This window comes from Aythya marila, assembly GCF_965140915.1.
Source record: "Aythya marila genome assembly, chromosome: 1".
Lineage (NCBI taxonomy): Eukaryota > Metazoa > Chordata > Aves > Anseriformes > Anatidae > Aythya > Aythya marila.
In genome coordinates this window covers 160,007,292-160,024,017 of record NC_139042.1, presented here as the reverse complement: position 1 = coordinate 160,024,017, position 16,726 = coordinate 160,007,292, and the positions used below count along the sequence as shown (strand labels likewise).

At 46.0% G+C, this 16,726-nt stretch overlaps 1 protein-coding gene across 1 annotated transcript in view; it reads right to left on the bottom strand.

Moving 5' to 3' along the window:
• Window positions 1-499: 499 nt before the first annotated feature.
• Window positions 500-16,726, bottom strand: part of PLXNC1 (plexin C1) — a 69,115-nt gene continuing 52,888 nt past the window's right edge. Inside the window, exons 22-31 of the mRNA XM_082779526.1 lie at window positions 15,051-15,228; window positions 14,048-14,151; window positions 10,860-10,914; window positions 9,985-10,016; window positions 9,790-9,897; window positions 8,124-8,287; window positions 7,540-7,687; window positions 5,553-5,693; window positions 5,388-5,462; window positions 500-3,673 (exon numbers count right to left, since the gene is read on the bottom strand). Coding sequence (XP_082635652.1) covers window positions 3,569-3,673; window positions 5,388-5,462; window positions 5,553-5,693; window positions 7,540-7,687; window positions 8,124-8,287; window positions 9,790-9,897; window positions 9,985-10,016; window positions 10,860-10,914; window positions 14,048-14,151; window positions 15,051-15,228 — 1,110 coding nt within the window. The 3' untranslated portion in view covers window positions 500-3,568. The remainder of the gene's footprint in view (window positions 3,674-5,387; window positions 5,463-5,552; window positions 5,694-7,539; window positions 7,688-8,123; window positions 8,288-9,789; window positions 9,898-9,984; window positions 10,017-10,859; window positions 10,915-14,047; window positions 14,152-15,050; window positions 15,229-16,726) is intronic.

Sequence of the window (16,726 nt, the reverse complement as noted above, 5' to 3'; positions counted from 1 at the left end):
GGGCTCCCTTTCCCAGTTGGTCTCAGGCTCTGTTCCTAAGAGTTAATTCCTCTCCTGAAATAACAGGTACCAGGTTATCCTCATTTTTAGTTTTTTAACTTAAAAAAAACACCATTATCATCCTCAGAGCCTTGAAGCAAATGAAGCTGTGCGCTGCATCTTCAGCCTGCTGATGCTTCTCCGGGGCTGGGAGGCTGCAGGGAATCCCCCTCCACGTGCCTCCCACCCCAAACCCCGCAGGGAGGCTGCTGCTCTGTTTCAGGCCAGTGACTCCCCAGCCGCGGCATCACCTGATGCTGCATCAGGCCTTTCTTTTCCTACTGCCCAACTTCAGGGGCACTGCGGTGGCCGTAAAACACGGGGCTGTGCCTCGGAGCCCCTGAGGGGCTGGAACCAGTGGTGCATCGCAGGTGACGCCAGCCCGTGTCTTGTACAACCACAGCGTGGCTGCAAGCTCTTTGTTCTCTTAACCATATTTAAATACACGAACTAATCAAAGTAACCTTCAAAGGCATTTTATTCTAGATAAACCCATACAAACACCAACATGTATTTGTCATTTGCACTTTTTTTTTTTTAAACCATTCATTTTAAACAACAGGTTAACTTCTGTACAACAGGAATTACTTTACACATTAGTAGCATTTGACTTCAAACTAAATGACTGCAAAATAATGCTCTGTAAGCTAGTGTTAGAAAATATGCTGTTTGCAATAGCAGTTTGCCTGTAAACATGTGAAAATAAGTTAAAGAAGTTTGCTTTCATTTCAGAGAATGCGATTAGAATTGTTGGGTTGCCATTAGGTAGCTTTGGTTGTTTTGTCTGTGTAACAAAGTAACAGCAAATTGCGAATGTGGAAGGTGTGCCAATGTTTTGTGTGCTGACCCAAACCTACCAAAAGAGCTACAATCACTTAATTATACTTCACATCACTTTGTGAGATCCACCTTACGGGTTACAAAGTCCCAGCATGACTTCAAATGGGTTACGAACAGAGTGAAGCTGTTTAGGAGGCTTGAATAAAAGGCAATAATCCTATTCCAGGCTGTAGGCTAAGGCTACAGGGCCTGCTTCAACACATAATCTCTAGAAATCATCAACGCTATTGTAGCAAACAAGCAGTAGTACAAATACAGAATAGGACTGATTTTTGTTTTCTCATCATAAAAACACATAGAGTGAGGTTCACAGGTTCAGACCCACGCAAACAGATTATATTTTACAGCTTTTCAAGCAGAAATTTGGGTTGTTTTTCTGCCTGTACAGAAGATTACTGTTGAACAAAACGACCACATTTCCTTCAAATGCACTTCCAGCAAACACTTGAATTGGAACTGAACTTCTGAGACATCTGTCTAACCAGAAAGAGTAAATTGCTTATGCCTGTCCTTCTGCGTTAATTACTGTGCTTTTGTTTGTTTGTTTGTTTGATGCTGCTTTAAAAGTTTAGGTTAAGAATGTTAAAAATCAAAGCCCTTAAGTACAGGTAATCTAAGCTTAAGTGCTGCTCAAGCCATGGTCTGCTCCTTTAGGACAGAGAGCAAGATAGGTTAGGGTTGTTTGTTTGTTTGTTTTTTTCCCCATTAAAACTAAATTCGTATCATACTACATGTATATTGTGCCAGGTAGAGAACTGCTGAAAGTACTGCAACACTGTAGTGCAGCTTCCTGAACAAAGCCATACATTCCATCAAGTATAAAGTGTAAACTTAATAGCAAGTAAAAGACTTGAATTTTAAAAAGCCATCACAGTATGGACTGGTGGCTCCCCTCTCTGATATGTAAGAGGTACAAGTTGTGCAATCACATGGTAGGGAGGGGGCAGACCAGTAGGCAACGTGTTGGTTTGTTTTGTTTCGTTTCCCGTGTTAGCAGGCGGCCTCGCTGCTGCCAAGCCCTGGTTAGCATTCCCTGGCACTGGCCGGCCTTGGGCCTGGTACCAGCGTCAGGCAGCACGTGCAACAAACCCGGCCGGCCCCCGTGTTGTGCTGCAGCCTCCAGGCTCCTCCAAGGCCACAGCTCGCAGAAATAAATGGGGCCGTGCTCAGGCATCGCTGTCTCGGCCCAGCCCCAGCACACGCTGCCTGCCCTAAGCGTGAGCCACCTGCACCCTCTGAGGGGTGCCCCCGGCGCTGCCCAGGTACAGCCCTCTGGGAACAGGAGGCGAGAGCTCAGCGCCTCTCTGCTGGTGGCTGGTGTGCACGAGATGCCTCTTGCCAGAGCCCTGGCTCAACTCTAAGGGCGGCTGCAGCCTTAGTGCGTGCCACCACGGCAGTCGCAGCAGAGCCTGTGGTGACCAAACGTGGGTTTGTGGTGAGGGGGGGCTGTGCTGGCGCAGCAGCAGAGCCAGCGCCGCCGCTGTTCCTCTGTGGCTTGGCACCGCAGCCACTGCACCAGCAGCAGCACGGCTGCACTCCTGCGTTTCAGCTGGGCTGACTTCAGCCACAAATGCAATCCTCCCCTTCCCCCCAGGCTCTGAAAATAGCCAAGCCTCAGAAAACAGCTCCGGCAGGACTAAGGCAGACTGTTCCCCTCCTGCCCCCAGACCCTGGCTATACCATGTGCACATCGACCAGGGGTCACCAGAGGCCTCCTGCTCTTACACGTTGTTAACCTAACCCTCATTTGACAAAGCTTTTGTTTGGACAATCTGGAAAATCAAACTAAACTAAACGGAACTGCTGGCATTCGGCTTGCGAGCCCCTCGCACACGGACGGCAGGACGGGCGCGTGGGGCTGTGCCTCGTGCACCCGAGTAGGGGTCTGTGCCGCCGTCCTCACAGCCTGGTCTGATGCTGTGCAGCCGCACGGGGGTTTCACCTGTGAAGCTGCTCAGGAGTTTCACAGCTTTTGTAAGGGTGGAAAGGTAGCTCTGCAAACAGGGGCTGGTGCCAGTCCGGCTCCTTTCTCCAAAAGCCTCGCCCCTGCTCAGTGGTTGGCTCCACCTTGTGATTTTTAAGCTCAGAGAAAGAAGTCCCGCCATGTGCCATTTGTACTTCAGACCTCAGGCTCACTTCTTCTGCTAAGCGACTTTGTCCTAAGTGTCACCTGGGTGCTGTTTTTTATTCAAACAGGAGCCAGCCTACATTTGTCTGGAAGGAAGGAAACTGCAGCTGACCTGTATTCTGACACCGGAGCTCATCCTCACAGCCAGGGCTGCTGAAAGGATGTGGCAAAACATCAGCTTTCTGTCTTAAAAACAGAGCTAAGCAACTTAACACGGGCGACTCCGACCTTGCAGTGTGCATTTGCACCTCCTACAAGCTTGTTGTTAAGTAAGCAGAACGCTTACTGAGGCAGTATCTTTGAACAAAAAGGTACACGCTCAGGTACCTGACAGTGCCGGCCCCGCCGTGCCAGCCTCACTTTCGCTTTCACACACTCACACTGGAGTACCTACCCCTGCACACACGTCATTCCCAAACTTCGATTGTACTTGGAATGGTCCGAGTGGAGAAGAGTGTCCAAATGTTTCAAACCCTGTACATAAAGTCAGTCAAAGCTGTTCTGGGAGCAGTAGCGCTTATTTAAAATTCCCCACAGCGAGGCTGTGAGTCAGTGCGCTGCTCAAATCCATTTGCATTTTTTCTTCTCATCAAATAAGGCTTTTACTTGCTGGAGCTGTTTCTGGACTTCTTCAAACCCCCGTTCTCGCTCGAGTTTGCTGACAATCTGTTAACAATTAGCAAAAAAAAAAAAAGAGAATAATTTTCTTAGTGCTTATTTGATTTGCAGTTCTTTAAAGCCCGCTTTTCTGCATTCCAGCGACTACTGGCAGAAAAATCCATCTGAATGCCCGCCTGTATGTAAACATTCTCTTCTGACTTTAACACTTTATTTTGGTAGTTTCCCTTTCAAGTCATTATGATTACAGGATTTGCAACACTTCCACAGAGGGAAGAATGACAGAACCAAGCTGAAACCAAAACAAGCCCCACATATGTTCAGCTATTAAAGTGTGAGGCAAGGCCACTGCTCCAGTTTCACCCCGGAGCAGATTTGCAATTGATCTCTTATTCCTCTTCATCTGCCCTCCAACCCAGGGCAATGAACTGCCTCTCCTCCTCCAGCCGACCCACTTGGCAGCGGACCAGGTGATGGGAAGGAGCACGACTGGTGTCTGAGAACTCTTTGCTGGCAGCTCTACAAAGGGACTGAGGTCTCGGCAAAAAACGAGTGAGGTTTAGCTGCTCCTCATCAAATACCAGAGCAGGGAAGAGCAGGGGGAGGGAGGGAGGCAGGGATGTCTTTCTAAGGATGGGACAAGCGTAGCTGGTGCTACCTTCAAAAAAGCAAAAAGGGGCATTAGGATTAGAATGGATGCTGAGCTCTTGTGTGTCAACAATTTTAATGAGCTTAATGAATCGCAGTCCTTCTCCAAGTATTACTCTAAAATTCTTTTAAGAGGCAAAGATTTGATGCTGGAGCCGTATAGTTCAAGATGTTAGAGATCAGAAGCATCAAGCCAGCTAACAGGTGACTGAGAGCTGGCTGATTATAGCGAGCGCTGACGCTGTGCTGTTGGGGATGAAAGAGAAAAAGGTCCCGTTGCTGGGAGACCCAGCCAGCCTGCTGCAAGCCGTAACCAGGCCCCCAGGCTGCACACGCGGCCGGCTCTCATCTGCATCCCCGCGGGCACACGCAGCCGCTGTTAAGGCTGCCGAGCATCACGGCGTGCAGAATCCGCCAGGGTAAAGCGGAGGGCAGGGATTGTCTCACAAAGCAGCTTAGAGGCAGCCTGTGACTAACTGCATCCAGGTGAGAGAAGGCCTCTTCTGTTGGCAATCGCGGGGACTGGAATCCAGAGCTTTTTTACTGGAACCTAGAGCTTCTTTTCATTAAGGGGAAGTACTGGAGCAGAGGATGAGAGAGCCGTGATGGGAAAGGAGCACTTGTCTTACTGCAAGGCCACTTGTGCCCTGCTGAGGGGTTTGTGCTTACTGTTACATCGAGATCCCTGGTGCTACGGTCTAATCAGTTTTCTGAATCTCCAGGGAAAAAGAGGGCAAGCGCAGGAGTTGTGACAGGCATTAACAGATACACTGCAACCTGAGATGTGTTCACTACACAGGAACTTCCCCAAAACTGCAGGGAGTTTCATTTCTATCGCCTGTGCAAATGCCAGTGGCAACAGCGAGGGCGCATCACGCACCCTCGGCCTGTGAGCCCGGCTGGGGTGGGGACTCGGGCAGCCCCGCGGCCGCGCTGCTCGGCCCTACACAGCTCGGAGGCAGCGCAGCCTTGGCACAGCACTGCCGGCTGCCTCTGGAGTGGGCACCCAGGAAGTCACAGCACAGCCCCCGGTCCGTCTGCCAAGCCGGCTTTCATCCTGCGATGGCAAGTGGCTGTCGGGGGGGGAAGCAGCAGGAACTGCAGATGTGCTTACCTCATCATAATACTTCACTATGTATTTGTAGATTTCAATCAAGGCCACTTCCTCATTAAATTCATTTTCATGTTTCTAAAACAGAAAACAGCCCTGGTCAGATGGTTCTCCTTTTTTTAAAAAAGTAATGGGAAGGCAAATGAAGTTCCCACTTTTCGACCACACCTTAGATTCCTGAGTTAGAAATTCTTCAACCTCTGAAGTGGTCAGCTGGGGCAGATCCCTGATGGCTTTGTAGTACGCTTTCACCTCCTTCTTGTAGAGCGGAATGTCCTTAGCGTAGAGGAGTTTATTTGTTGGTGCTTCCTTAAAAGAAAATATTTGAAGCCTTGTCAATTTTCGCAGCACAGATTTCCTGAGGTTCCACCTGCTCATACTTAATTGCATCTAATTGTGTCTCTGTGTGACTCATTTCTCTTTGCAGTGGTTACAGGCAAGGAATCAAGGTTATGAGAGAAAGATGAACAGCCTTCAGTAACAGCGCATTGTGCTTCACGACAGTTGCCATGTGATTATTTCCAGTGGCATCGGGAGTGCTGAAGATCTGTCCCTTAGACAAACTTCTCTTTCTAACTTCCTCCCCACCCTTCTCTGGACCTGAAAGACTGTGAAAGCTGAAGCAAAGGGCTTGAGCTATTTACATACAGGATACAGCAGAGCTGGGGAAAGTTCCTCTAGGGTCACATAGCGGAGAGCCCTGTAAGACACTGTGCTGGCAGAGGTTCCCCTAAAACACTTTGGTCCCTACTATTCCCTCCTCCCAGGGCTTTAGCAGTGTGGGGGCTGACTGCCAGGCATACACAGCCAAAGGGATATTTTTTTCCCCCAGGGCTTCAGCAACCCAGGTCAGTACTGACTGACCAGGCAGCTTTTGGCTGCTGAGGAAAAAAAAAAATGCTGCTGTTTGTGGCAGGAGCTAAAGCCCCACCTGGAAACCATGTTTTCAAAATGTAAAAGTGGGGGCCGGTAGTTTCCTGTGACTGCTTTTAGTTTTAAATTCTGGAGAATAAATGACACGAGCATGTGATACATTGTCACTCCTGTTTCCACTATGTGCTAAAGGATTCTAAGTATCTTTGTTTTCTAAGCGGCTAAAGAATGTTTTAAGATGAAGGGCTAAAAATCATGGCAGTAAATACATTTCACTAACATCTAACAGGATGGGAACTGTGTTACAAAGCATTGTGTTTCAGCATCCCTTCCTTTTCCCAATGGCTAAGGGGAGCTGCTGTACCAATAGTACTTCACAATCCAGGTTGACACATCCGTGTCTACTTCACAAGTGCAGAAGCTGAACAGACCATGCTCATTTGCAGGTTTTCATCAAACAACTGATGTGATTAGTTTTAATTCATGACACTTCACTCTTGAAGCAAGATAAACAAGCACATTATTTGTTATTTACCTTTAGCAGAAGAGCAGTTGCTTCAGACCACATAGGATATTACTCCATTTTTCTATATAAAATTTTAGACCGAAAAATCTCTAGCCTTTTTTTTTCTTGGTACCATGAGCCTGAACACATACTGGCTGCTCTGGTCCAAGGGAAACGAGTATATCCTCAGGAAAAATTAATTATTTCTGATCCCCAGGGTTCTGGATATTGTACTAAAGAACTTCTGAATTTAAGATTTCTGTACCTGTTCCTCCGGCAAATAATTTTGGATATAAAAAGGGTGTAGCTAATATAGATTAAAGGAATTTTTTAAAACTTAGAGCTCTTTCAAGAATTCATACAGATCCCAGTAGCTTACTACTTTTGTCTTCTGCACATCTGTGTCTGGCAGGCAAAGTCTGGACTACTTATTAAATAATGATAATACTGTTAAGACCTCTGCTTGAAAACTGTTAAAAACTTGATTAAAATTTTACAGTTTCCACCTTCTTCCACCCATTCTATACACTGAACAGAAACTAACTGCAGAAAAGACAAGCAGCAGTTAATTATAAATATGGCATTTTAGTAGGTGTGCCTGTCTACTCCAATGGACTCTTTAAAATCTAGTGAGATGGAGCAACAAGGAATGGAAGCCCAACTTAATGAGGCCACTGTCAGTTTTGTCCTCAGCTTCAGCAGATCCAGGGCTCCATCCCCCAAATCAGTTGAAAAAGTGATTGAGAAGATAGCAAAAGACACGAAGGGCAGCATTACCTTCCCCATCGTCTGTTCTGCTAGAGAAAAGGCATCCATGAAAGCTTGTGCGATTACAGACAGGCAGCCATCTATATGTGAAGTCTTCTTAATATCAAAGACAAACTGGGGATTCTTCAGGATGTTCACCCAGAAGCGCAGAGGAAGACTAGACAGGGAAAGAACAAACATCTTTAAAATTAACTGCTGAGGCTGCACAACTGCTTTAGAATAGCAGTTTAATTGCACTGTGCTCATGAAAAGAAGCACATTTTGTGCTGCTTATTCATGTTAGAAGAGAGGTCACGGAACAAAGGCTACGGAGCGCACACATCAGTCGCTCACCCCTCCATCTTCAAACAGCGCTCTCAACCTGCAGGCACTTCTTTCTGAACCTGAAGTCAGTGTGCAGACTCCAAAGTCCTGGAGTGGTTTTTATCAGTACCTAATCGATCTACTAAAATGATGGGGGCCCACAGGGCCGAACCACACCTTCGCCCTGACATAACAAAATCTGATTCTTCTGATCACAGGCGACCTGCTCCATCTCTGCAACTAGACTTTTGCAGACTGCGTGCACTCCCGTGCCCATCACACGGATGTACCTGTTGGTTTTCCAGATGTGAACCACATCGGGGTCAGTGATTTTTTTGCTCTCAGCCTGGGCATCCAGAAAGTCAAAAAAGTACTTGATGGCAACAGGTGCTTTATTGTTGGGTAAACTCCAAATGCTTCTGAAGAGATTTTCAACAACTGAATGAATGGCAACCTGAAAAGTAAAGAAAATGAGCAATTACACTGTCACACAAGAAAAGAACAATATTTTTTGTCTCGGAGAGCCAAATGTGCGTCGGGGAACCACACATACAAACTGCAATATGCTTGTGGCAAAAATCTAGGCCACAGGCTACTGGAAACACGACAGTCAGTAACAAAATTGAAACTGCAAACACACCATAACGAGCTGCTTTCACATATCACTTCCATGATGCTGACCAGAGAGTTGTGAGAAACGTTGTGACAAATTGTATGTGGAGGGAATCAGCTGCTGAGTTTCCCGAATGGAAGACATCAGCTCTCCAGACACTGAAGAAGGATTTAATGAGAAGGATTTAAGTGTATCACACAGCCTTGATGTGTTACTGTCCGTTTCATTGTGTCTGTGTGCATGTCTATGTGATAGGAAGAGGCAAAGAGATTTAATGCCATTTCCTTCAGTGCCTGGCTCATCACAGGCAGAATTTCACAGCACTGTTGTTCAGAGCACTATCTTACTTTGGAGAAAAATGATTCATTTAAAGCCCTCTGAAGGACTGCTTCCTAAGAGGCTGATCTTTTCTTCGGTACTTCAGACTTCCACTGTAAGATATTAATGGTTTTTCCCCGGCAATTCCTGAGGGCTTATGGTAGTTTCCATGGCTAATGAGAAGTGACCAGTCTTCACTCTCACTTTGAGTAGTGTCCCAAATTACTTCAGAAGCTATCAACAATCTAATTAAATAATGACTGATAGATTTTTAAATGCAAGAAGGTCATAATCATCATCCCTTCAGGCGTCTTGCATTGCACAGCTCTCAGTGTTGTGCACTGATTAATACTGTAAGTAATATGCTGCTGCAAAGAGGTTTATATCCCATCTGAGTAAGTCAGAAACCAGATGACATTACTGGAGGGAGCGAGCACGGCTTATTCCTAAGTAATGGGTACTGTATAAACTAGGTAACTGTATTACAAATGCTAAGGGCCTTGTTTTTAAAATTCATCTAGTTATTTGGAGATATCATTTGAGACCCTAAAAGATTATTTGATTTCATGGGCAGTATTTGCTGAAACTCAGGTCTTGGGAGCTTTCCCTTTAAGCTGGGAAAACTCCACCAGAAAGCAAGGAAAATGTTGACTGAGAGCTGTTCCTACAGAAGGGACTGTTTTTCCTCTGTGGAGCCCAGTGGCAAAACTCATTTCTATAACCCCAGTAACTACATTTTTTATTTAACCTTAAAAAAAAAAAAAAAAAAGTTGTGCTTACTGGGGAGATGGAGACTGAATAATGGAGTATTGTAGACCTTGAGCATTAGAAAACCTGAAACGTGGTCATCTTTGCAAATGGTTATAAATTGTAGTCAGCAGGGTGCCTTTCACAAGTTTTTTATTTAACATTTGATGTACATACAGAAAGCTTGCATAATTTCTGCTTAAAATTTTGTTTCCATTGTGCCAAATTAGTCAAGCCTGACACCAACCCTCCCTGCAGAAAGGACCTTCACAGCTCACCTTGGTCGACAGGAGCTTTGTCAAATACATTTCTTTCACTTTGAATTTCTGCTTTCCTTTGTGGCCTGCTCCTTTCACGTCTTTGTTGGCTTCAGAGTCTGGTAAAATCTGTCAGCGAAGAGATTAGAGGTGACACAGACACAAATACAGGCCAGCATTAAATCTACCATGCAACAGTGTGCGGACTGAACTTACCAGATGACAGTGCTCGTCGGAGTAGTCCACACCTAAACAGCAGGAAGCAAACAGGCATTAGCAACACACACAGCCACGAGCCTGCAAACCGTGCTGTGCACCACGGCGTGCGTCAGGATGCTGAGCGAGCAGCCTCGGTGTCACACTTTCTTGCCTGTGGTGTGGGGGAAAGCCTCAGAAATGCAGAGGCCCCAGCTCCCCTCCCTGTGTGCCAACCTGGATGGCTGATGGTCGTCATCCGCTGCTGGGTGAGGCGGGTGCAAACCACAGCTCCTCCGAGGGGAGGACAATGGGCAGCAGAGGGGACGGCCGCCTGGTTTGGGTCTGTTAAGGACACTCTGCAGGCGGGCAGAGGTCAGGCTTGAGAGCTGGCTGGGAACAGACAGCCCTGCTCTTGCTGTGGGCGAGGGCAGTGCCACCCGTGACTCGTGCCCCAGGGCCACATCTCTCCTGGCTGCAGATGTCTGCTCTGACGGGGAGGTGAATCGCTCGCCGGGAGCTGCTTCTCCCCAGGGGCTGATGCACAGCAAGGGCGCTGGAGCAGGGCACGTTTCCTGTGCCGATCTTATCAGTCAGCACTTTCTGTCATCTTCCCTGCCCTCTTTTCCTGCCTGCGAGTTTGCACCTTGAATCACTCAGTAGCCGAGGGCTGCAAGTCCTCCTGTCCTTTCCTTCACCTTCTTCCCTCCTAGGCCCACTGTGCCTGCCAGAGGCGCAGAGCCAGGGTAAGGTGGCTCTCCATTTGGCTCTGTTATACTGAAGTGCCAATTTTGCTGCCCTCCTGTTGCCCAAGATACAACTGGCCATAGCTCACTTCTCTGCATCCCCAGCCTACTCTCCACACAAGATTAAATAGAGCGCAGTTTCTTTGTTACCTGATCGAGTGTTTGTCTTCTTTTTAAAGACTTTTATGGTTGCTCCATTTGAAATCTGAAAGCAAAACCAAAGATATCTTGCTGAAATAGGTCATGGTTAGGGCCTAACCCAGTTCCCCATAGAGCTATTTTCAAACCTCAGTTCCCAAAGTGACCAAAATATTTATGACCCATGGACTGTAAGGTCAAAATCCATACCTAGTTACCTTGTGATTTCTAGGAAAAATCTTCCCCCTCCTTGCCTGAATTTATAGTGCTGCCAGGATAGAAACCATTATCTTTGAAAGAAAGAGGCAAGTCATGCTTTTATTGTCAAAGGAAAGTCCAAAACAGCTCCCGCTGAGAGCTACACCACTGCTCTGCCGTCACACGTTGGGTTTTGCCAAGTGCTAGTATACTTCCCTCTATAATTACAAAAACAACTGGCCAGTTCTAGGAAGGGATGTCTGCCAAAATAATTTAAGTATTTTTTAAACCTTGGCAGCCAGCCCAGTGTTAGAAACCAGTTTAAACACTAAGATACTCTATCAAACGCTGTGTCTTTGTGCCAAAGAAATCTGCTCTTGGAAAGTAAATCCCATGTATTTTATAAGCCTTATATTTTGCAGGGTTTCCATTTATCACACAGAGTCTCAGAGCTCTTCCAGATAGCACAGAGCACTTTAAAACCCAGCAGCAAGTGCGGATATGTTCTAAGGCTATCTCGTAGTGTGACACAAGCACTCAGAGAGACCAAGAGTCCTCCTGCTCCTCCCTGAAGACAGGTGAACAGGATCTGTCTGTTCCTAGTGTGTGAAGCTTGGGAATTGAGATCTGTGACTGGACAGCAGATCTAAACGTGGGTCTCTATCTCACTTCTTACATGGGAAATAAGATTGCATGATAATTGTTGGCTTTTTTGTTGAGACTTGTGATTACTCTCAAGTAAACAATTGTGCAGACTTCATAAATAATCATATCGATATCCCTATTAAGAGCACAGACTTAGAGCAAAAGGAGCATAAAGAGACACATGAAGGTCTTAAGAAGGGTGTAGTGATTTCTCTCCCTTCAGAAACAACACACAAAAAGCAAACATCCCCTATTTGTACATCTTTAGAATTACTGTAGGAAATAAGTCTGTTTTTTCAAGAGTAGTTGATGAGTCTGGCACCTTTACAATGCAGCCCTCATGCTTGACTATCTTAAAAAGACATGATGGTACTTCCCAGTTCCAGATACTTGGTTAGTTTTTAGTGCTTAAGGCAGGCAAGCAAAAAGAAAAAAATCAGGCTTGCCACAAAACTCTAGGTCCTGTTGAAATGTAAGCTGGAGATCCTCAGGCAATGTTACTAAGCTCACACTCTGTACGCAGGTTTCCTTTTCTTGCTCTGCTTGATAACTAGACAGCTTTACATTCCTTTTTGCATTACTATGCATACAAGAGAATAAACTGGATATGCTAATTGCTGATACCTGCCACCAAGCCGCTGCCTGAAATGCCTCTGAGCTTCTGCCTAAAATCTACAGCTTTGTCAAGGTCAAAAAAAAAGGACTAAAATATCTACCAGATACCCAGCACGATTTCCATAAGGCAGCTGCTAAGCTATAATTAGTATAGTTACAGCTTTGCAAAAACAACCGAACCTCCTATCTAGCTTGCATCTGCCTGCAGAAACCACAGATGAAAACAAGGTCTGGGACAAAGATACCCAGGGATGGCGGTGACCAAGTGGAGCAGACTCATCTGCCACGAGGTGTGGCAGCCATGAGCCTTAGCGTGCCACGAGCTCAGAATTGCAGAGAGCTGCCATGGGGAGTTAAGGAGCACCTGTCCTGTAACAGGGCTGGCAGTGTCGGTACCATCACATTAGACAGAAGTTCGGGTACCTAATCAGATTCAAATCTATGATGACCTTTGCTGCACAGACACTGATTGCAACACTGCAATGTCCTAATTTGTACAAAATCTTTACTGAGTGGAGGGAAGTTCCACGTTATACAGATATGATTCAAGAGAGGCACAGAGGAGACTGTATTTAGGACACTGGACTGGGACTGGGGACATCTGGTTTCACCTCTGCCTCCCTCCAATGTAAGGAGGGCAACAACCTCCCATAGAAAACTGTGAAGTGGCTCCAAAGGGGCTTGCTTCAGCCCTGAGCAGCCTTGTGCTCTCAGGCTGCCACAGTCCTGCTAGGAGTCCTTGCTCCTGTCTGTGGATGGTGCTCTACTTGCTCATGCAGGCAGCAGCTCAATCAGGGCTTCTCAGCACCATGCTACATTGCAGGATACAGACCTACACTTAGCAGCAAAACTTTCAAATAAATAAAAATTGAGTTTGTGCCAAGAGCCAGACTTTCAACTTCAACGTGCATGAAAGCATGAAGAAAGCTCACTAGAAGCACTCAGCACACTAACTCCATTTCCAGCATCTATCTGTAAGCATCAAAATGTGAGCTACCGTATCACCTGAGGCCAGTTGTCTCCTGTACATCTTATCGCAGCTTCTCGCCCTCTATTTTGGCTAGCTTCAGTGGAAATCCCTTACACAGGCAATGCTTCTTGCTATGATTTTGCAGCGTGCTATTCCTGAAAGGGCTCTGCCACTAGATATGGCACTGCGTGGAGCTGCAATGATGGAGAGAGAATTGCAGCTTTGGAAAGGACTGGTTTGCAATTGGAAGTGGATGGGCAAAAATAGGGTATAAATGGTGACAGTAGATAGAAGCAGAAAGAGACAAAAAGAGAAGGAGTGATGCAGAAGGTTTCAAGAGAATGAAGATCAAACTTAGCCTAGTCGTTGTTTTATTTTGGCTCTCAATGATCTTTCACAAAAGTTCAGAGAAGAAAATACATGGTGGGATAAGTTGCACAATTCCTCATGGCATGACAAAAACTCAGCAGCAAAGACTATAAGAGGCTTAAGGTAGTGTCCATAACTGGAAATCTGATGATCTGTTAACTGAATGACTGCCTGAAGTAAGAGTTTCTCTGCAAGAAACCCTGCAACAAGCAAACCTCTCTGAAGAGTAACAGAAAATGTGACTCACTGGCAAGAAAGTTGTGTGTCATATTTTTCTCCTTCTGTTGATGATGCTCAGCTGTATCTTCATGATTTTGATCATTCATGCTATTTCTGTGCAGTCAGCATTTAGGAGCTGGGAAATACCTGCTTCTCAACTCACTGGTATGGTTTTCATGCTTACCTCATAATGGCCGATGGTATTTAGCTTCCTTATCCCATCTTCCAACACCTCTGAGGAACCATCAATGTCCAACAATTCTCTCTGTTGCTCCTCAGACACAAGTTCTGCAGTACAACAGCAACAGAAAACAATTACACCTCAACCATATTCTCGCTGTACAGATGCTTGTAAAACACCACCTAATTATTTTAGTACCAGTGGCTCCCAACTGAGCTCTGTTTTCTCTCTGTCCCTGTGCAAGTTCACACAAGAGTGGTATTGCAATCCCACACACAGATTCCTCTTCTGGGGTGACAGCCTGGATGGCTTCCTGGAAGCTACTGGTCCTTCATTTTGTGTTGGTCAAGACAGCATTTTCAGAGGTGCTTTCACCTAATGATGCTATTTGTTCGCGCAAGCGTGCCCTGGCATTATGGTCATACATAGAAGAAAGATGCACAAGGTAATGTGTTTGCTGGTAACTGCATGCTGAACTCCTTGCAGAAGCAAAGCAGATGTAGTTTAAAGCCATTACTCCTTGTTCCATCACCACACTCCCTGACACAGAGTGTCTCCCCAGCTTTCCTGTAGGCCCTTTAGGCACTGGCAGGCCGCTGTCAGGTCTCCCCGGAGCCTTCTCAACAACCCCAACTCCCTCAGCCTGTCCCCACAGGAGAGGTGCTCCAGCCCTCTGATCAGCCTCGTGGCCCTCCTCTGGACTCGCTCTAAGAGCTCCATGTCCTTGTGTTGGGGGCCCAGAGCTGAACACAGGGCTCCAGGTGGGGTCTCACGAGGGCAGCACAGAGTGGGACAATCCCCTCCCTTGCCCTGCTGGCCTCGCTGCTTTTGCTGCAGCCCAGGGTACGGCTGGCTTTCTGGGCTGCAAATGCTCATTGCCGGCTCATGTTGAGCCTCTCATCAACCAACACCCCCAGCTCTTCCTCCTCAGGGCTGCTCTCAATCCATTCTCTGCCCACCCTCTGTCGGTGAAGCTTTTGAAAATATAACACGGTAACACACTTACCAAGACCAATTTCATCCATCTGAAGACCATAGAGAAAGCCATTCTTATTCAGGAAAGCCTGAAGGCTCTTCTCCTTGGTTTGGCCTATGGTGTCACAGTCCAGCACATTCACTTGAATGGTCTGACAGGCATCTCCACTCTCATTTTCCGGGATTTTTTCAAAGATCACATTCAGTGTCTGGGGTAGAAACACATGTTATTCTGACTTACAGGGAATACCTGGCATAGAAAACCTCCTGACAGCAAACCTGACAAATTTACAACTTATTCATTATTAAAGCTATTTCAAATAAAGATTATTTGAAGGAACTAAATGATGAAGCATTTAGAACTCCTTGTGTCTGAAGAATCAAAGACATGTATTTCCAAAAACGCATCTTGCATTTTGCTTTTGCGCCAACCTACTTCAGTGAATTACAGCAAACGACAGTAGACCAGAAAAAATACTGTTCTAAAAAAAGCAGATCTTTTTTTTTGAAATGAATGCCTTAAAACTATAACTGACTAGAGATCTGATAAGGTTGCTAAGTAAGTCTCGTGGTAAACACGACTGATTTCAAGCAGAGAGGAAGCAATGTTAAAATACATATTTACACCAGCAGATTATGCTGAGTACCTTGTATCATACCAAAAAATACACCTCCCTTGGATATGTCAGTGTCCAACTGCATACAGCCATGTCCCCAGGGGCAGGAGAGCCAGGGCCTACTGCAGGAGCAGGGGAAAAGGAAAGCATGTTGCAGGAGACAGAACCCAAAGCTCTGGTCCAGGTCTACACGGAAAAGAGTGATTTACCCTACACAGTGTTACTCCAGGTCATACTCCAACACGGCCTGTCTAGGTACAACACCCCTGCCCTTCAGCTCAGAGCAGCTCTTGGCTGGGAAACAACTCATCTGCCAGGCTGCAGACACATAAGGTAAGTATGGGCTAGAGGAAGGTGCCAATGAGACTGGGTGAGCATCTCTGGGGAACTTTTTTAGTCAGGTTGTATTTCTGGGCAGGTCAGGCAGATCAATTGCTTCCTAAAGGTAGGGGAAAAAAGGATGAGCACAGGACAGCTAGTGCAGGGTGATAAGAGAAATCTTTTCATCTTTTCTAGTGCCACAGCCTGCTTCCCCCCGCTTCACTGTTCACTACACCAATGCAGACGTTCTGCTGGAGATGTCTGGGGACAGAATTAAAGTAAGAGTTGTAGGTGCCTGCATGAGAAAATCTACTTACTTGACTCATTCTGGCTGTTGGACACTTCTGGTACAAAAATTATCTCTTGACTGAAATGTGAGGACTATAGGTATGACTCAGTAAAGGAATGATTGTTAAAAGAGGAAGCAACGAAAAATGTTTATTTTTTTTCATGCTGTCATGTGAAGGAAAGAACTTCTGTCCAGGTTGCTCCAGGGACGTACTTTCTCTCTTCTTAGAAAAATGAATAATTAATATTAGCTGTAAAGTGCTATTTTCTGCTCTACTAGCCAGCAAGAGTGGAAATTCCCACTCACTGATGGTACGAAAAGGAGTCCAATAAGACATTAATTAACTTTACTGTTTCTATAGAAGCAAAAGAAATATTAAAAGCAGGCTTGCAAATCTATGAAGATCAGGATTCAATGAAGACTAGGACATACCTGAAGTAACTGACAATAACTTAATCAGGACACGGAGAGGCTTAATTG